The 21,291-nt window shown below is 40.8% G+C and overlaps 1 protein-coding gene across 1 annotated transcript in view; it reads left to right on the top strand.

Annotated features, from left to right (window-relative positions):
• Positions 1-759: 759 nt before the first annotated feature.
• Positions 760-21,291, top strand: part of Ahctf1 (AT-hook containing transcription factor 1) — a gene marked incomplete at its 3' end in the record, with an annotated part of 34,106 nt that continues 13,574 nt past the window's right edge. Inside the window, exons 1-15 of the mRNA XM_059281042.1 lie at positions 760-1,010; positions 3,860-3,987; positions 6,827-7,080; positions 9,046-9,226; positions 10,305-10,512; positions 12,069-12,185; positions 12,769-12,853; positions 14,062-14,212; positions 15,368-15,500; positions 15,591-15,772; positions 16,454-16,515; positions 17,236-17,364; positions 18,284-18,374; positions 19,677-19,766; positions 20,967-21,107. Of these exons, the coding sequence (XP_059137025.1) occupies positions 802-1,010; positions 3,860-3,987; positions 6,827-7,080; positions 9,046-9,226; positions 10,305-10,512; positions 12,069-12,185; positions 12,769-12,853; positions 14,062-14,212; positions 15,368-15,500; positions 15,591-15,772; positions 16,454-16,515; positions 17,236-17,364; positions 18,284-18,374; positions 19,677-19,766; positions 20,967-21,107 (2,161 nt within the window). The remainder of the gene's footprint in view (positions 1,011-3,859; positions 3,988-6,826; positions 7,081-9,045; positions 9,227-10,304; positions 10,513-12,068; positions 12,186-12,768; positions 12,854-14,061; positions 14,213-15,367; positions 15,501-15,590; positions 15,773-16,453; positions 16,516-17,235; positions 17,365-18,283; positions 18,375-19,676; positions 19,767-20,966; positions 21,108-21,291) is intronic.

Raw genomic sequence — 21,291 nt, forward strand, 5'->3', positions numbered from 1 at the left:
CCGGCCACTACCTACGCCCCGCCCAGCGCGCAAAGCACTGTGGGACTTGTAGTCTTTCTCCCATCCACTCCGAGGAGGCGGGGAGACCCTTGATGTACGTAAATGAACCTTTCTTCCCAAAGCAGTTTCCTTTTCCTCCCTTTCCGCCAGGCCTTGTAGGGAAAGTTTGAAAATTCCCGCGGAGTCGGCGCCCGAGGCCGGAACCCTCGCGAGAAGTCCGGGCCCCGCAGCGCGATCTGCGCTCGGCTCCCCGCCCTGGCCGCGATCCTTCCCTCGGCGGGCGGAGAGGCAGTGTGTGGGGTTCGGGCAGTGCGCCCGGGGTAGTGCGCAGAGCGCGGCCCGCGCAGTGCCAGCCCAGTAAGTCGAGTCGCCAGCGGGGAGGACGCGGCGCGGGCAGCGGCCGAGTTCGAAGCCGGGATTGGGCGGCCGGGGCGAAGGCGCTCCCGGGGCCTGAGGTGGGTGGGTGGGGGGGCGGCGGCGGCGAGTAGCTGAGCGAGAAGCGGCTTCCGCGGGCGGGGGCGCGCGCCGGGCCGTGTCTCCCGGGAGATGCTGTGACGGACTGCACGGAAGCAGCAGGCGCCCGCCGCGGCACTCGGCGGCCTGGCCCGCGGGCTCAGGTAGGGTGGGGAGCGGCAGGCCCGCGCGCCGAGGGCGGGGCGGACGGGGCGGCGAGGCCGGGGCCTAGGCCGGGCGCTCCTTGGCTTCTCCGCGCGGGGAAGCGGCGTCCGCGAGCCGCGACCGGTGCGGCTCGTTCCAGCGCTCGGGCGTTAGTTACATAAGCTTGGAGGCGAGCGCTGGCACATGGCGGCAGAGTCGCATCTCCGCGCTCATCTCCCGCGCCCGGGGGCGGGATCTCGGCCACCCGGGGCGGGCCTGACTCGAGACCCCGACCCGTCGTGGTGTAACGGGACGATGGAGACCTTTGTGGGGCGTTCCCCGCGGGCAGTGGCGGGCGCTCTGGGTCTCTCCTACGTTGGCATGTGCTCCACATGGTCCTGTGCTTGGCTCGGGTGAGTCCTGAAAGTTTCAACACTCGCGGTGGCGGGTCGTGCGGGCCACCGGAGTGAATGGATCTGGTACGGGACATTTAAGATAACCGTGTCAAGAGCTTCATCTGCTAGGTTTAGGGGTGCCTTTGGGTGACTTTTTGGGGAGTCGGTTATATTCGCTTTTAGAATTGATAGGTAGACCTGGTCTGCTTGAGACAGGTGGTTTTTGTTGACTTTGTGGAACGGCTCTTTTTGGTAGAGTGGAGAATCGCGTTCAGGTTCTCACAACATGCCAGGCAAGCGTGGGGTCGGTTGATTTTATTGGGGAGTGGGGTTCCCAAAACGAATGGCATTCATTCTAGAGATGTGTTGTTATAGGAAAATGAGCGTTATTATTTTTGTTTATTTTTGATGCCAGTGATGCAAGTTACCACCTGGCGCATGTTAAGCACGCGCGCGCTCCACCACCGATCTCCACTCGAAGCCGCTGTCTTTTGTTTTTGTTTTTTTTTTGTAGACAGTTGGAGACATATTTCAAAGAACGTGGGTTTTGAACAAAACATATTTTTTTTGATATCCTAAAGGATCCGTGGCTTTAAGAAGTGTTTGCTAAGCTTTAACTGTCAGCTTCTTGAAAGAGTTGTTGGGGTGAGTTTACTTACTTCATGTGGCCATGACAAATGCTATGTGAAGGCCATATTCTGTGATTTATTTTGTACTTTTGGTGGTTCTGGGGATTGAATCTATGGCCTCACACTGTTAGGCGTGTGAACTATCTTGAGCTGCTCTTTTTACTTTTTTTCCCCTCTTTTTAGAGACAGTTATCACTTTGTAGCCCAGGCAGTCCTTGAATTTGCACTCCCCTTGCCTCAGCCCAGGGAATAGTTTGGATTACAGGTGTGAGGCTCATAGTAACTTAGTATTAAAATGTTACCAATTTGTAAGGCAACCTAATTGTTTTGTAAACATTTAAAGTTGGGCAATAGATCTCCACTCAAAACATTTCCTTTTTAGATCCTAACTTTATAAATTTACAGAGACTCAAGAATGAAGTGTTCTTCAGGTTAGTTTAAAGATCTCTGTAGCATGGCTATTCCATCCAGCCTCATTTCATGGATTTTCTATTTCAGTTATACAGAATCAGCACCACTCTGGGGCTCACATTCTTGAAAAGGTGTCTCATCTTCAGTTTGGCATGCCAGCTTAACTTTTTTAAATTCTCACATTTCAAATCCTGCTCCTAACTACCACCTTTTGTCTGAGCTTTTTTTTTTTTTTTTAATCTCAGTTTGTTTCTAGATTTCAATCTCTGTTGTAGCGTTTTATTCCTGTGTCTGATATTGTGATTATGAATGCCATCTTCTAGAATGTAAACTTCTGGAGGTCAGAATGTAGATCTCTGCCCTTGGATTCTACTTTACCCAGCACAGTTTTCTTTTTTTGTTTGTTTGTTTGTTTGTTTTGTTTTGTTTTTTGAGACAGGGTTTCTCTGTAGTGTTGTGAGTCTTGAAATTCATGAATCTTGACTGTGTATCCATCTAGTGTATTTTCCCCCTCTCTACATTAAACTTAGTCTTGCTCTCTCTTTCAAGTGATTCTTTTTTTTAACCTGCTTCTTTACCTTTTGGACACAGGCTATTGCTGAAGCACCAACCTTGTATCAGAGTTACTATTCTGATAGCGTAGGCTTGCATTCAACTCTGTTAGTTCCTAACTGGTCTAGAACTTACCATGTAGACCAGACTGGCCTGGAAGTTGTGGCTATCTTCCTCCTTTTGCCTCCCAAATACCAAAATTATAGGTCTGAGACACCATGTCTAGCCTGAGGGAGTCTGCCTCTTTAGAACTCAGTGCATTAAATGAGATAGGGTCACCAGGACTAGATTTGATAGTTAATATTCAAGACCGGAGCCAGCTTGTCTCTCAGAATTCCTATTGTCCATCCTCCCCCTCTCCCTCCCCTGTCCTCTCTGCTTTTCGTCTCGTCATTCAGAAAGATGCTTTTATATTTAACCAGAACTTTAGGTTTTATTTTATGTGTAATAGTGTTTTGCCTGTGTGTATGTATGTGACCCATACATGTGCTGCATGCATACCTGGTGCCTGTGGAGGTCAGGAGAAGGTATTGGGTCTCCTGGAACTGGAGTTATATTGGTGCTTGTGAGCCACCATGTGGGTATTGAGAACCAAACCTGTGGCTTCCTCCAAGAGCAGCAAGTGTTTTTAACCACTGAACTACCTCTCAGCCCTACTTTTTGGTTATTTACAACAGAAGTCATGAAGGGACTTTAGTTTTGTGTAAGAAATTAAAGATAATTTAGATTTTTTTTTCTTTCTATCTAGTAAAAGATAGGTATCAGATTCAATTTTTGAGTTTTCTGGGGAGTCTGGACATTATAGTTTTTCTTTCTTTACCGAAAAGTCAGCTTTTTGAGGGTTGAAGATGTTAGTTCAGAGGTACTGGTTCAATTCCCAGGATACAAAAAGGAAGAGGAAAAAAAGTGTGGAAAAGAGAACTCCTAAACTGGGATAGTCCCTTGTTTCCCTGTATCTGCTGTTGCTTTCTGAAGGTTGGACAGTAAGGTGAATTACACTGAAGGAGTTTTCACAGAATGTGGGAATTAAGGTTATCGTCAGGACTTCTGGCTTCGTGAATGTCTCCCTAAGGCTGCTTGAAAGAAATATTTTCTTGGGAATTAGATTTTTGTAGGCAAGACTATTAGACCCATATGTATACACACTTATTTTATTTTATTTGCTTTTGTATGTGGCTTGCTTTCCCTCACAATCATCTGACTAGAAATAATGAAGTATACTGTTCAATAGAACAAATAACCATACTAATTTTACTTTTAAAAAAATATTTACAGTGGAAGTATGCAAGACTTAACAGCTCAAGTGACTAGTGATCTCCTGCATTTCCCAGAAGTGACTGTTGAAGCTCTTGGAGAAGATGAGATAACATTAGAGTCCGTGCTTCGTGGAAAGTTTGCTGCAGGTAATAACATTGCTGGAGATTCACTAATTTGGGACTAAAGTTCAGGGATAAAACATTTGCTGCCTGGCCCTACTCACAGTCCTAGATTTAGTTTCCATTACACGTCACAGATGTGCACACCTATGCACACACGCACACACATGCACGGATGCAGAGAGGTCTCAACAGTTAAGAGCACTTGCTGCTTAATCATGGGGACTGGAGCTGTGATGTTAGTCCACTCATAAGCCAATAATTTCAGCTTCGAGAGGTCTAACACTCTTGACCTCCACAGGCAGTCTCATATTCTCACAGAGAGACAAACACACCCACACACACATAAGCACAATAAAATAAATCTTTTTTTTTAAAAGAAGTTTACCAATTTAGTTTTAAAATAAGTATATATTAGTTTCTACTAGTTTTTAATATAAATGTGTATATATAATAATTTCTATAAAAAACCAACTTAGAATATTCTTATATACCATAATGTTTGTAAAACTATATGCTGATAATGTGTTCCAAAGCATAATCAGTAAATTTATAGGATGGTGGATTCTAATTGCTTTCCTTATGGGGGGGTGGGGAGATAACTAGTAAAGTGCTTACTGTAAGCATGAAGACCTGAGTTCTAAATCTGCAGCACACATGTAAAAGCAGGGTATAGTGGGACATGTCTAACCCCAGCATTGCTATGAGGAGAGAGGTTGCCTGAAAGGCCTTGCTCCCTAGCTATTGTTGTCAAAATGGGGAGCTCCAGGCTAAGTGTAAGACACACAAATAAGGTGGAGAAACAACAACACCCCCCCCCCCCGAGATACCCAGAGTTAACCCCTGGTCTCCATGAGCAATTGCAACTGCACATGTCTATCCATGCCTAGCTATACACCTCTAACCCCATTGCTATGTGGGGCGGATCACTGGGGCTTGCTGTCTGCCGTCCTATTCCGAGTTTAGTGAGAGACCTTGTCTCAAGGGAATGAAGCAGGACACCCAATACCTTCCACATTCATTGGTACGTGCATGTGCCTATACTTACATAGAAGAACCCTCATTTCTTATCTGGGAAGAAATTAAGAGTTCTAAAAAACATTTTCCTGCAAGAAGTTAGAATGCTTATTAGAAACTCTTACGTTTTTCAGTTTTTATTATAAACTTATTTAGGAAGCTCTTAATTTAGTATTGTTAGCATGCCTTAAATCTCAGGAGTCCACCTGCATCTGGCCTTTCAGGGGGCAAGGCCATATTGGATTCTTTTTGTTTGTTAGTTTGTTTTGTTTTTCGAGACAAGGTTTCTCTGTAGTTTTGGTGCCTGTCCTGGATCTCGCTCCACAGACCAGGCTGGCCTCGAACTCACAGAGATCCGCCTGGCTCTGCCTCCCTAGTGCTGGGGTTAAAGGCGTGCGCCACCACCGCCCGGCTGTTAAGAGGGGAGAGGGTCCCTTTTTTTTTTTTTTATTTCTTTTTTATTTTTTTAATTTTTACTTTATGTGTATTGGTGTCCTGCATGTATATCTGTGTATGGAATGTGGTATCCCTTGGAACTGGAGTTACAGACAGTTCCAGGAGAGCTGGCACTGACAGACAGTTGTGAGCTGCCATGTGGGTACTGAGAATTGAACCTGGGTCCTTTTGAAGAGCAGCCAGTGTTCTTAACCTCTTGGCTATCTCTCCAGCCTCCATATTGGATTTTTTTGTTTTTTCTTGTTTTTTCAAGACAGGGTTTCTCTGTGTAGCTTTGGTGCCTTTCCTGGATCTCGCTCTGTAGACCAGGCTGTCCTTGAACTCACAGAGATCCGCCTGCCTCTGCCTCCCAAGTGCTAGGATTAAAGGCGTGCGCCACCACCGCCCGGCATTGGTTTTTTGTTTTGTTTTTGTTCCATATTGGATTCTTAACATAGGCACATTTTCTTCTCTAAGTGATAGAAGAAATGGCAAAGGAAACAGAACTGATTAAACGTCCAAACTCGAAAGGGATATACCAGCCACCTGACATTGTGGTATTGTTCATTTCTTGAAGAGACTGTGTCAAAATGTAATAATAGATATACATATATTTCAAATGTTACAAAATAATACTAGATTCAGATTAGAAGATAATTGGTCATTCATGAATCTCTAAAATTTTCACCGAGAAGAATTATATACATGTATTTTTTTGGGGGGAGGGGCATGTCGTGTACCATGATAAGCACATGGAAGTCAGATGAAAGCTTTTTGGAGTAGTCCTGTTAATCCACAATATGGATCTCAGGGATCGAATTCAAGTCATCAGGCGTTTCACACTGAGCCATCTCACCAGCCTGAAAATTCTCTTTTTAAAAAGCCATTTTTGCTGGGCAGTGGTGGCACATGCCTTTAATCCCAGCATTTGGGAGGCAGAGGCAGGTGGATCTCTGAGTTTGAGGCCAGCCTGGGCTACAGAGTGAGTTTCAGGACAGCCAGGGCTACACAAAGAAGCTCTGTCTCAAAACAAAACAAAAACCCATTTTCAATGGTGTTATCAAAAAACTTTGAGTCTTATTTACTATGGAATGTCTTAATTCCACATAGCTAGTCACAATTTAAAGATTTATTACGTTTTTGAGTGTGATAAGGAGTAAATAAAACAATGAATTTGGGCACCATTATGGTCTCTCTACTGCATAATTTTACTGCTACAGTTGTTCTTTATTTTTTTATTTTTAAGGATTGCTGTGCTCTATAAATGCTTTGTTTTCAATTCAGGAGGGATTTGTAATCTTTGTGTAATAAAGTTAAGTATTCATATATAAAAGAGCTAACTACTAGATTTGTTAGGTTGCAGTGGTATTACAATAAACAATCATTTTGCTTCCTTTTTTTTTTTCCTCCATAGGGAAAAATGGACTAGCATACTTAGCTTGTGGTCCACAACTTGAAGTTGTAAACTCTCTAACAGGAGAGCGGTTGTCTGCATACAGATTCAGTGGAGTAAATGAACAATCTCCTGTAGTCCTTGCAGTGAAAGAATTCTCTTGGCATAAAAGAACTGGATTGTTAATAGGATTGGAAGAAGCCGACGGGAGCGTTCTGTGTCTTTATGACCTTGGCATATCAAGAGTGGTCAAAGCAGTTGTTCTTCCTGGAAGGGTATGTACTACTTAAGTTACCTTGATAGTTTTGCTTTCTAAGCAGGAAGCTTACAAGATGTGTTTACCTTAAAAACTGATTGGACTGTACACTTAGAATTAATGTTTTCATGTAGTTATCACCTTCAATATAAAATTAAAAGTGTACATGTATCACATGCTCATGTGGAGGTCAGAGGGCAACTTGTGGGACTCAGCCCTCTCCTTACCTTTATGTGGGTTCCAGGCATCAGGATTGGGCTGTCAGGCTTGTGTCATTGGGCAGCAAGTAGCTTTACCATCTGAGCCGTTTTACTGGCCCCTTCAAAAACTTTAAGATGACCAGGATGGTGTAACACACATTTAATCCTCACTTGGGAGGCAGAAACAGATGAGTCTCTTGAGTTCAAGGCAAGCCTCATGTATGTATATATAGTAAGTTCCAGGTAAGCTAGGGCTACACAATGAGACCCTGTCTTCATAAAATAAAACAACATTAAAAAAAGATGATTATAACTCATTTAGAAAATCTGTACCCCTCTCTTAAAAGACTTTGAAATTTAATGTGTTATGGGTATTTTGCATACATGTATGTCTGTACTATGTGTATGCAATATGCAATAACCATAGAGGCTAGAAGAGGGCATTGAATCTGCTGTTAGCCATCAGTTGGGTACTGGGAATCAATCCCTGGACCTCTGGAAGAGCAGCCATTGTTGTTAATCACTGAGCCATTTCTTCGGCCCTGGTTTAACCCCCTTTGGTAGAAAATGCAACAAACATCTTGTCAGGGGAGGTGTGCACATTGGCTCTTTTCCTGTTGTGTTATTTGTCTTAGTCACTGATCTATTGCTGTGAAGGTACATTGACCAAGGAAACTCTTAGAAAAGAACACAATTTAATTGGGGGGCTTGCTAACAGTTTCAGAGGCTTAATCCATTATAATCATGGCAGGGAGCATGGTGTCAGGCAGGTAGGCATGGTGGAGAAGTATCTGAGAGCTACATATAAACCACCACAGAAGGGTAAACTAAAATTTTATGGAATGACTTCCATCGGATAATTCTAAAGTGGTTGCTTAAGAGCTCTAAAATAAAACAGTATAGGTTTCAGTTGTATGCTTAACAATTTTATAATTTTTAAATTTGTGTTCCAAACTTCAATTTCTTCTTTAAACAGATAATTACATATAGTTAATTAAAAGAGTATATAAACATTAAATGAGCCAGTTAGCAAATAACTAGCAGCACTAGACTAAGCTATCAGTAAACATCAGGGTTGGTTGGTTGGTTGGTTTTTTAGTTTTTTAGACAGGGTTTCTCTGTGTAACAGCCCTGGCTGTCCTGGAATTTGCTTTGTAGACCAGGCTGGCCTATAACTCTGCCTCCCAGGTGCTGGGATTAAAGGCATGCGCCACCACCACCCAGCTTAATTTTTTATTAATAGCATAATTTTGTAGTATATCTGAGAATTTCAGTATGTTTACTTAGATTCATAAATGTCATACAGTTATGATTCTAAGTCTGTTCCAATTACTGACCTGTGGAGACTCACAGAAGTTTTCTAGTGAGAACTAACTTACTCAGGGTCCAAGAATCTGGGCTTGCTTTACCTAGCAGGGCTGCATAAGGGGATGATTTGGCCATGGGTATGGTTACCAGGTGTTTGGAAGCATCTACACTTGGCTGTGCAGTGTACTTTGATCTAGCAAGGGCCCTGCCCCTTGGCATTGTTATAAAAAAAGCCCTTTTGAATAAACGGTAAAGTCTGTTGGGTGTGACAGAGGTCCTCCCGAAGCTATTCTGTGTTTCTGTCTTTCTCCTCGTCGCCTAATACTTTCTTATCCCTCTCTCCTCCTCATAGGAACCCTTTAAAAGGTGGGAGCTGGCCTCCTACACTAACCTGCCTTAATATCAAATCTTATTTGTTGTACAGTTTGTTGTATTTTCTCACTTTAGAAAAGCTAATCACAAATTCTGGTTCCTAGGTAACAGCTATTGAACCTATAATTAATCATGGAGGAGCCAGTGCAAGTACTCAGCATTTACATCCGAGTCTTCGATGGCTTTTTGGAGTGGCGGCTGTGGTAACTGATGTTGGACAGATCCTTCTTATTGACCTATGTTTGGATGACTTGTCGTGCAGTCAAAACGAAGTAGAGGCCTCAGGTAATTTAGTTATTCTTTACTGGGGGGGTAGGGGGGTTAGAAATGAGCATTTCAATGTCCTTGTGTAATGGGATTTTCTCTTTGTAACCCTGGCTGTTCTAAAACTTGCCCTGTAGACCAGGCTGGCCTCAAGCTTAGAGATCTCTGCTTCTCGAGTGCTAGGATTAAAGGTTTGTGCCATCACTGCCCAGCTATGGATTGTTTTTCAAATGGCCAAATTTTTTGATTTAGAAAATTCTTTTATTATGTGTACCTGGGCACTGTAGTCATCTTAGATGAGTCACTTTGTTTTACTGTTGATATGGTAAAATAGACCTTGAAAATAGAGACTTGGTTGGATGAAGCAGCAGGATTATGAATTCAGGGTGGCATTGATTGTAAAGCTCCAGGCCAGCTCAGCCTATTTAATGAGACTTTCTCAAGAAAAATGAAAAGAAATGGTAAAAGGCTAATAATTAGTTTCCATACATGTACTAATAAGATCTACTTATTCATTTATTTATTTTGGTTTTTTGAGACAGGGTTTCTCTGTGTAGCTTTTGGAACCTGTCCTGGATCTCATTCTGTAGACCAGGCTGGCCTTGAGCTCACAGAGATCTGTCTGCCTCCCAAGTGCTGGGATTATAGGCATATGCCACCACTGCCCAGCTAAGTTCTGTTTTTCACATTTTTATGTATAAGTGTTTTTCCTGCATATTCTCATGCCTGTGGAGATCAGATGACATTGGGCACTCTGAGAACTGGAGTTGTGTACATGTGTAGAAAGGTCAGGAACATCTTTGTGGATCCAGGTCTCTTCATCTTGTCTTTATTGTAAAATATTTTATTTTGTGTGTATGTATGAGGGGACATGTGTGCCATGGTGTACATGTGAAGGTCAGAGGACAACTTGTGGGATTTGGTTCTCCTACCATGTGGGTCTCAGGAATTAAACTCAGGCCATTGGTCTTAGTGGCAGATGTCTTTTATCAGGTGAGCCATCTCAACAAGCCCCAGTGTACACCTTTTGTGGAGTCTAGGAATTGAACTCTCCTGTCCCTTCCTTAGTTTCTTCATCTTGCTTGTCTTTTTATTTTAGACCTTGAAGTTATAACTGGTATCCCAGCTGAGGTACCACATATCAGAGAGAGTGTGATGAGAGAAGGCCGTCACCTGTGTTTCCAGTTAGTAAGCCCCTCAGGGACAGCCGTTTCTACTCTGAGTTACATTAGCAGGACCAACCAGCTTGCCGTGGGCTTTTCAGATGGCTACTTAGCACTTTGGAATATGAAAAGCATGAAAAGAGAGTAAGTACAATTCTTTTTCTCTTAGTTGATGAGTGATTGTTTCTTTTAAAATATATGATTTTAAAATTAGTATGAGAAAAATGACAATAGTTTTATTAATGAATTAAGTCATAGTTTGATAAGAAAATTAGTTAGCATGTGAATTTAGGTTAGTACTTTCAGAGTTTATAGTGTCTCAGAGGATCAAGATTGGAGGCCAGAGTGGACAGCAAAGCAAGGTCCAGGCAACCCTGGACTTTCTTAGTGTACCCCGGCTGAGAGAGGAAAGAAAAAAGGGTATTACAGTGATTGTGGTGACCCATTTGCTGGTCAAGTGTGACTATGGATAAAATACCTATGTAGCATGAATTCTTTGAGAACTCTGGTTGCCTGTAATATATTAAAGCACCAGTTTAAGTGTGCTTGTGTTTTATGTTGTCAAAATTTCCCTTAAATATAATTTAATTGAAACTTGTTTGGGGATAAAACAGCATATAATATTGAAGAGGAGGTAGCAAATTAAACACTAGATTTTAGTTTTTAGTTAAGAGATATGTCAATGCCTATTGGGCATTTAAATTTTCAGTTTATTTCTTTACCCTTTATTATTACTTTTTAAAAAAAAAAATTATCCCCAGGTATGTTGGTCTGTCTCCTTGGGTATTTTATCTTATAAGCTTTTCCTCTCTGTTCTGGTTCTCTGCTTTTAAATTGTGCCTAAAACAGCATCTTGAAAATGTTGCATTTAGAACTTTGTTTCCTCTAACATTTATTTTGGGGCTTGTTATGCTTTTTAAGCTGTTTATGAAAACGCTTCAGTTTCTTACTTTTTTGTCCCTAATTTTTAAATTGTGTGTGTGTGTGTGTGTGTGTGTGTGTGTGTGTGTGTGTGTGTGTGTACATATGCCATAGTGTGCATATGACTGTTAGGACAACTTGCAGGAGTCTCTTCTCTCCTTACATCATGTAGATCCCAGGGATTGACTTCAGGCTGTCAGACTTCGTAACATATGCTTTATAAGGCTGAGACATCTCATACCTCTCATCTACTGTTTTTATAGTAGAAAATTGACTTCAACCCAAAGGGCAGCTAGGCATGGATAAGTGCCATCATGCCTCTAGCACTGAGGAAGGAGATGAACGCAGAATGATCAGGAGTTTGAGGCTAGCTTCAGCTACCTAGCAAGTCTGTGACATGAGACTCTGAAGAAGCAAAGGAGCAAATAACAATGATTATAAAATTCCCAATGGTGAAGTTGGAATATTGTAGCAGTTTATCTCTTGTACTCTTTGAGGAATGATACAGTATGGTGTATATTCATGTGACTTAAAAGCTAGTTGTCACAGAAGTATATGCATGTGATTTAGCAGTTGTCATCCCTGGTCTGCCTGGAGTGATAGCTAGCATGGCATGGTCTTATCCTCCCTTGTGTGTTTTTGAAGGTAACACAAATCATTGGATATAGGGAAATGTATAAACAGTGTCTTTTTAACTCAAGTTTTTACAAGAGGCACTCTTCCCCCCAAAGATAAAATTTTAACTTAAAAATAAGCAATGTATTATTTTGTTGTTTTAGATATTATACACAGTTAGAAGGTGGAAGGGTTCCTGTCTATGCGGTTGTTTTTCAAGAACCTGAGAATGATCCTCGCAATTGCTGTTACTTATGGGCTGTTCAGTCCACACAAGATAGGTTAGTATGCCTGTGGTCTTTAAAATACATGTCATTAAGGCCGAGGATATAGTAGTAAAGGAGTCAAACTGGAACAAGTTTGTTTCTTCTGAAAAGTTTGAATTATATTACCACTGCCAGGTGTTGTGATGGCACCACACCTCGTGCTATGTGTGCATTGTACCCGAATCCTTTGGTGCCTTGCTTCATGTCCTTGTTGTAAAGCCCTCTTTCTTGTGTGGGGCTTGATCCTCATGGGTAAGAGTGCGGAGGAAAAAAAACACATCTCTGAAGGGATGTGCTCTGTAGCTGCCATGGGATGATTCTGTTCATACTCTCATTGGCCAAGACTTACAAAGGAAGGTAGGAAATGAAGTTGATATTTTTAGGCAACCGTATATGTAACTAAAATATACTTACTGAAAGAGGAATATCTGGGAAAGAATGTTGGGTAAAAAAATGGTAGACTATGCCACATACTGCATTAATTACATTTTGTACAAACAAGAAAATAATCTGTTCTATATAATTGCAGTTTGTCACATGTAAAAAATTGGGAAGAGGCAAGCTCATGTTTTAGTGTCTCGGGTAATTTTTCTTTCAGTGAAGGGGATGTTTTGAGTTTGCATCTGCTTCAGCTGGCCTTTGGTGATAGAAAATGTTTGGCATCAGGGCAAATCTTATATGAGGTAAGTGGTTAATGAAATGTTACCATTTTGGGGTTTTTGTTTTGTTTTCTGTTTTACGATCTTTGCTTTATTGTACTGAAGTTTCTTATTCAAATTAAAATTGTCTTCATCACATGATAGAAGAAATATTAGGTTAGTGAGCACGAGCTTCTTCATACTTTTCACCTGCTCTGCCATTGTATTGCTTTAAATTTTTCCGGGTGTTTCCCCCGTAATAGAGAGACTGGACAAGATTCATGTTTGTGACCTAACTGTAATACCCAGGAGAAATGCTCCTAACTTAGTTCTAACATACCAAACAATATACGCTAGGGAGCAACTTAGGGTATATACGTCAGAATGCTCAGATAAGACTGCTTATTTTTCTAACCAAATTTCTAAAATTAAAAAAGAGGAATGTTACTAATAGCTACATTTCCAACTCTAGAACAGGCTTTCAGAATTTAGTGTTTAGCGATCTAGGTGGGTTTTAGGGGGTCTATAAAAGCTAATGATTATAAATTTTCCTGGGGAACATCTCAGCCTTTTGTTAACTCTTAAGGGAATCTGATTAAGAAGGAATTCTAAGCCTCTAATCCCAACACCAGGAAGAGTCAGGAAGATCTCTGTGACCTCAAGGCCAGCCTTGTCTACATAGTGAGTTCCTGTGTAGCCAGAGCTACATAGTGATCCCCTGTCTCAAAGAAAAGGAAAGGGGGGGGAAAAAGGGGAAGGGGGGTTTGTTAAAAACGGTTCTTGTTTATTGAGCAAAAGTTTCTTTTTTAATTAAGAATTAATATTCAATCTTTTGAGGCAAGACAAGTTCTAGGACAGCCAGGGCTACATAGAGAGACCTTGTCTCAATCAATCAATCAATCAATCAATCAATCAATAAATAAGTGAATAAATAAATAAATAATTGTATTCTTAAGAATTTATATGAGAACACTGAAATTGATTGGCTGGCCTAGGGTATTTTATACTCTAGCTTCTAGTGCATGAGTGCTCCCATGTTTTAAACAACTTTACAACAGTATTGGTGATTATTTTTGAGAGTGTAAATCTAACTTAGTATTTGCATTTATAGTTGTGTGTATAATTTTATAGCCTTTGGAGTGATTAGTTCTGTTAAAGCTTTTGTGTGGAAAAACTTTTAAACATGGAAATACTTAATTTTAGAGCACTTTTACTTAGATGATATTAAAATTTGTGCCTATTTTATGTTGCAGGGATTAGAATACTGCGAAGAAAGATACACACTGGATCTAGCGGGTGGCATGTTCCCCTTAAGGGGACAGACTAGTAATACTAAACTGTTGGGATGCCAGAGTATAGAGAGATTCCCATCTCATGGTGACAGGGAAGAAAGTATGAGAGAAGGTTGGTTCAAAGTACTCTTAACTATTCTGTGTGATGACTTATAACTTAGACAGGTTTCTAGAACTTATGTTTCTGACAGTGGAAAATTAAGGTTCTTGATTATATCGTTTTTTAGTCTTTTAGATCTTTCTTGCTTTCTGGATTGCTATACAGAACTGAAGAATGAAAGATCATTGTGTTTGACTCTAATTCAATACAAAGATGGTCTCCATTTTAATTAGTATTTCTGAGTCCTGCTTCTCCTTGTGTAGATGAGATGATACTCTATTCCTTTTACTAGAACTACAGCAGAATGTCACAGTCCCTTCAGTTCTGGAGATGCCTCAGGCAGGGCCTTTGGCTGTTCATGTATCTAGATCCTTTATTTTAGTGAGTTCATTCATCCCAGAGATGCCCTGTGTGAACACATCAGCAACTTAACACGCCGTCTCTCTTCTTCATCTCTGTCTACGTCTTCCTTCCTCTTGGAGTTGCCATTAGTGGTATCTGAGGTTTTTACTTTTCTCTTCCTGTTGAGGCTCCTTCTGGTGCTGTTCCACTGCCACAGTCTAGGTATTGGTTTTGCCTTTACCATATGGCTAGACCTGTCTTTCTCAACTAAGTTCCTCTAAAGAATTAAACCTCAGTACTTAAGGACATCCATTTTGACCTGGGCGGTGGTGGTGGCACATGCCTTTAGTCCCAGCACTCGGGAGGCAGAGCCAGGCAGATCTCTGTGAGTTTGAGGCCAGCCTGGTCTACAGAGCGAGCTCCAGAACAGGCACCAAAACAACACAGAGAAACCCTGTCTCGAAAAACCAAAAAGAAAAAAAAAAAAAAAAAAAAAGACATCCATTTTGAGTATTGGATTAACTTCTGTGGTAGCTCTGTACCATCCTTGGGGGAATTTTCTTTTAAATCACTTTGTATTTTCTACTTTGGTGTCTCTAAAGTCACTGAAGTATTAACTGAAGCAAAGAGCCTTCTGTTGAGAGCTTCCTAATAGCTAAAGAGGAACATCAAGGCATAAGTGAGACTCAAATGATAGAAAGGTTTTTGATAAGTATATTGAAAAATGAATTAAATGTTACTGTGATTCTGTTGTGGTTGTACTTTTAGATTCTTTATTCTGTTTCTGAAAAATTGTTGGTTTTTTTTTTGTTTGTTTGTTTGCAGCTCTATCCCCTGATACTAGTGTTTCTGTCTTTACCTGGCAAGTGAATATATATGGGCAGGGAAAGCCTTCTGTGTACTTAGGACTTTTTGACATAAATCGGTGGTACCATGCACAGATGCCAGATTCATTAAGGTATGGTTACTGTGTTTTCTCACCCCCCTCCCTCAGATATTGTTGTACGTAACTGATCAATGTCTTAATACTTTTCAACTTTTCTTTTAGATCAGGAGAATCTCTACATAATTGCTCTTACTTTGCGTTGTGGTCATTGGATTCAGTTGTAAGTAGGACTTCTCCACATCACATCTTGGACATACTAGTACATGAGAGAAGTTTGAATCGAGGGGTTTCTCCTTCATACCCACCTCCAGAGCAGTTTTTTAACCCAAGTACTTTTAATTTTGGTATGTATTTTCATGATACTTTGAGGGAAATCATGTATAAATGAAGTTGTCAGTTGTATGTTGGTTTAGTATCTATGGTGTCTTCTGTTCATATCTCACTGGCATTTAACTTAGATAACTTTAATACACATGTTTACATGTACATGAGAAATTTAGTATGTGTTTGTAAGTTAATATTATTTCAAACCTTTTAGAATATGTCAGTTAATAAGTTGGTAATAAAGTTTGTCACTGTATCAGAAGAAAATACTGAAGAGGTTTACTTAAGAATGTATTCTTGCTGGGTGTGGTGGCACATGCCTTTAATCCCAGCACAGGCAGAGGTAGAAGGATCTCGTGAGTTCAAGACCAGCCTTCTTTACATAGAGTTCCAGGTTGGCCAGGAGTACACAGTGATGAGACCTGGTCGGTGGGTTGGTCGGCCGGTCTGTCTATCGATCTATAGTGTCTGGGCGTGGTGGTGCATGCCTTTAATCCCAGCACTTGGGAGGCAGAGGCAGGCAGATATCTGAGTTCGAGCCCAGCCTGGACTACAGAGTGAGTTCCAGGAAAGGCTCCAAAGCTACACAGAGAAACTCTGTCTCAAAAAAAAAAAAAGGATGGTGATTTATTCTATATAATAATTTGGTTACCTGCAGTAAACATTTAATTTGAATTTTAAAATCTTTTCTTCTTTTTAAGATGCTACTTGTTTGTTAAACTCTGGAGTTATCCATGTAACTTGTGCTGGATTTCAGAAGGAGGTATGTATGACTTAACATGCAGAGTGTGTGGTATTAAGCTGAAGTTGCATATTAAAATGCTCATGATTTCATGTATTTAAACTTTCATGATATTTGTATAATAGTTGCTGCTAGGTTTATGAGTTTAGTGTCTTACTTAGTTTTAATGACAGTTTGCTAGAAGAGGCATTGAAGTGTTTTAGGAGCTTTGTTCGAATGTTATCTACTTGAATGCCAAGTAAGTGAATAGGCCTTATCACATCTGGGTGGTTGCTTAGGAGACAGGGTCCCACAGTGTTTTGATGGCTGTTCTGGAGCTCACAGGTCCATCTGCTCTGCCTCCAAGTGCTGGGGATAAAGACTGCACCCCAACTGTGGCTCATCCTTTGTGTGGTGGTGACCTGGGGAGGGCTTCTCCTTAGCTCTTCTCAGAAATAATACCAAGGTGACATCGGAATGATGCAAAAATAGTTTCTGGGTAATGTGATGTTCAGGTGTAGTAGTCAGCCACACGTAAATAGTTACTGTGACTTAACTGCCTGAGTGATACGTACGACTCACGGTAAAGAAACATTTCTTGAGACTGAGACTCTGTAAAACCCTTTATGATCCTGCAGTTTAGTCAGTCTTCCGTTATTTCCATAGGTGTTTTTAAGTGTTACTCAAATATTAACTAAAGTATTTCTTAGATTGGATTGGAATTGATTATTGATTGATGTTGGACTAATTTCTCTATTACAGACTTTGACATTTTTAAAGAAGTCAGGACCATCTCTCAATGAAGTCATTCCTGATAGTTATAATCGATGTCTTGTTGCTGGCCTTCTCTCACCAAGACTTATTGACATTCAGCCTTCCAGTTTAAGTCAAGTGAGATACTTAACTGTATTCTTTCTTTCCTTTGAATTGCATGTTCTCTATTGCAATCTAAATTCTAAATCTATTACATGTTTTTTGCAAAAGTGGATAATATAGTACTATCATTATGTATCCTCATGCTGTTGATCATGTTTGGGTTTGGCCTCCAAGTCACCTAACTTGGCTAGACAAATGGCTAGCAGTTAAGAGTACTTGTTGCTCTTACAGAGGACCCAGGTTCAGTTCCCAGGATCCATATGGTGGCTTACAACCATCTGTAACAACAGTTCCAGGGGACCTGATGCCTTCTTTTGACTGCTGCAGGCATCATGCAGACACACATGGTGCACGTCTATACATGTAGGCAAAACACCTTTTTAAAAAAATCACACACAGAGGTGGGCCTGTCAGTGTGAGCATGTATCCTAGTTATTGAGGGAGCGAGAGCACAAGCTTAAAGTCAGGCTGGGCCACAGAATGTAGTCAAGGCTTGCTTGTCTGGTTTAGTGAGACTCTGTTATAATAAAAAGAGGACTGAGGAAATACAGCTCAGTGGTAGAGTGCTTGCCTAACATGCCATGGGCTCCAGTTTCAGTCCCAGTACCATCAATAAAAGTAAAAACAAACAGCTTAGGATTCCCTTAGCTGTCTAGTCAGCTTTGTCAAACATGCCCTGCAAGTCTTCTGAGTGAGATTTCCCACCTCCTTACCGAGGCTGGTTATTACTGTCATTTGCTTTTCTCAGTGGTTTGTCCAGTTTGGCCTCAAACTTGTGATCCTCCTACCGCAGCCTCCCTCCTGAGTGCTGGGATTCTAGGCGTGTGATTTATTGTCTCTCCGCCTTTAGCCAAACTAGGGAGTCCTAACTCTTTTCCAGCCTTTGACTGCTTGTGATTTTGTACTTGCTGTCTTTCTCTTGAACACGGTTTAGGAAGAACAGTTAGAAGCTGTATTGTCAGCAGCAGTTCAGACAAGTTCCCTGGGACTCTTGACTGGCTCCATCAGAACATGGATAACAGAAGGTAACAGTGGGACTTTATTTTTAAAATTACAGTTCGTAGTTTCACTTTTCGGCTAAACTTTTTTTATGAGATAACTGTAAATTCACATAAACTTGTATGACATAGTAGAGTGAATCTGTATGCTTTATACCAGTTTTCTCCCCTGAGTGAGTTGCAATCTAGCAAACCTCTTATACAGTATCAGTATCACATCCAAGATCCTGAGCATTGCCCTCCGTGTCTACCTCCTTGCCTGGTGCCTGAGCACTAATCTGCTCACTGCTGCTACAATTTTGTCATTTCTCATAGTCTGAGTCATGCCCTGTATAACTTTTATATACTTTTTGCACTCTGCCAAATTCCCTGGAGATACATTTACAGTGTAGTGTGTATCTCTTTTGCTCTTTACATGTGTATATGTACACATGCATACGTGTACTCTGCCCCATATTGTTCTGTTGTAAACCAGTTTGAAAGAAAGCATCCTGTTTCTTACTCATTTCAATTTTATTTAACTAAAAACAAATGATGCTTACCTATAAAAACTTTGTGATTACAGAATGAAGATTAACACCAATTGAGAACTTAGCAATGTTCCAGAAATGTTTTATAGCTAGAGGGGTTTGGAGGAATATAGCATCTTTTGTGTTTTTTTAGGGTTTTTTTTTGGGGGGGGGGGTTATCTCTAGATAGGGTTCTTCTGGGTAGCCCTAGCTGTCCTGGAACTTACTCTGTAGACCAGGCTAATCTCAAACTCAGATTTGAATACTTCTGACTCTGATTTAAATACTTCTGCCTCCTGAGTGCTGGAATTAAAGGCATGTGCCTCCATGCCTAGCATGTTTTAAGTCTTTTAATATTCCTTAATCTGGTGAAATTTCTAATTGAATTTCTTTTGGTTTTTTGAGACAGGGTTTCTCTGTGTAGCTTTGCGCCTTTCCTGGATCTCGCTCTGTAGACCAGGCTGGCCTCAAACTCACAAAGATCCGCCTGCTTCTGCCTCCCGAGTGCTGGGATTAAAGGCGTGCACCACCACCGCCCGGCTGGTTTTTTTTTGTTTTGTTTTTGTTTTGTTTTAAGATTGCTTTCCAATTTCTATTTATTGATCTTTGTGATACCCACTCTCTATCCCTCCTCTGCTTCATTAGGTTTTGTACCTTGGGCAGCATAAGGTGTACCAAGATATATTTGGTACAAGTTGTTGTTAAGTTCATGAACTTGGTTAAGGTGCTTCCTGCCTGGTTCCTCCTACAAAGAACTGATTTTCATTTTGGAGTTAGTAATCATTCTTTTTATCTTTTTTCTTTTATAAATACAAATAAGAACAACCAAATTCTGCTGCTAATCTACGATTTGTTCTTGAGTGGACATGGAATAAGGTGGTTCTCACAAAAGAAGAATTTGACAGACTTTGTAAGTATTAAGTCTGGATTCAGGACAAATTTTAATAGTTAAAAGCTAATCGTGATTAATGTGTTATTTACAGATAGACAAAGTGTCAGTAACCTAGATTGTCATGAGCCTCACTATAGTCCATGCTTGCTTTGAACTTGTGATGAGCCTCCTTCTTCAGCCTCCAAGTGCTTGAATTACAGGCATGAGCACATCTAGCTCAGTAATAGTTTTAGGAATGTAAAATCTTAAGATTTACAGTCCTGGAAGAAAACATTTCATTAAAGTCGTTGAAACAATTTTTAACAGAATCTTTTGACTGGCAACACATAAATTAATAAGCTACTTAGCATATCATCATAGCTGTGTGGCAAAAGATGATCCTGCCTTTACCTCCCAAGTGCTGGGATTACCGTTGTGTGCCTCCACACCTGGCTATCTGTAACTCAGCTGTTGTTGAAGTTTTAAATATTTTATGCTGGTTAATGGAGACATTGTAGCTTTTTTGTTGTTGTTTGTTTTTTTAACCTCTTATGATAATTCAAATGCAGATATAGTATTGTAAATTTACAAGAAGAAAATTAGAATTTCATTTAAGGGACGCAGAAATTAAGATAGTTAAAGTAAACCCATATCTTATGACCCATAGTAGTTAGGAGGATAAGCTGTAGCCCTATATTGAGTTTATGATCTTACTTTGACTCTGGTTTTATATTTAAAGTACTTTCTAAGTTCCTTGATAGTTGCCAGTTCTAGCCTGTATTTTTTTTTTTTTTTTTTTTTTTTTTTTTTTTTTTTGGTTTTTCGAGACAGGGTTTCTCTGTGTAGCTTTGCGCCTTTCCTGGAACTCACTTGGTAGCCCAGGCTGGCCTCGAACTCACAGAGATCCACCTGGCTCTGCCTCCCGAGTGCTGGGATTAAAGGCGTGCGCCACCACCGCCCGGCTAGCCTGTATTTTTAAAGCCTATAATTCTTTTGTTTGTTTGTTTGTTTTTTGTTTTTCGAGACAGGGTTTCTCTGTGTAGCTTTGCGCCTTTCCTGAACTCACTTTGGAGACCAGGCTGGCCTCGAACTCACAGAGATCCGCCTGGCTCTGCCTCCCGAGTGCTGGGATTAAAGGTGTCCGCCACCACTGCCCGGCATAAGCCTATCATTCTTTAGAGTAATGGGACTTCCAGAAAAATGTGCATTGATTCTAATCTTGTATTTTAACCTTGGAAGGTGCACCATTGTTTGATGGTTCATGTCGATTCATCGATCCACAAACCATACAGTCTCTCCAGCAGTGCCATTTACTTCTTAGCAACCTTAATACCGTCTTAAGTTGTTTTGCAATGGAGGCACAGGGCATCACTGAAAGAGGTATGCACTCTATACAATTGAGTGTTTTATTAAATTCTACTTAATTCACTTAAAGTTCTTACTTACTTGGTGAGGCATTGTGTAAAGAGGAAATTATTTGTCCTACTTGGAATTTTTTTTTTTTAATTATTTGTATGCTATAGTGAATGTGCATGCATATACACCATATTGTACAGATGTCACA

Source organism: Peromyscus eremicus, chromosome 15 (assembly GCF_949786415.1).
Source record: "Peromyscus eremicus chromosome 15, PerEre_H2_v1, whole genome shotgun sequence".
Classification (NCBI taxonomy): domain Eukaryota; kingdom Metazoa; phylum Chordata; class Mammalia; order Rodentia; family Cricetidae; genus Peromyscus; species Peromyscus eremicus.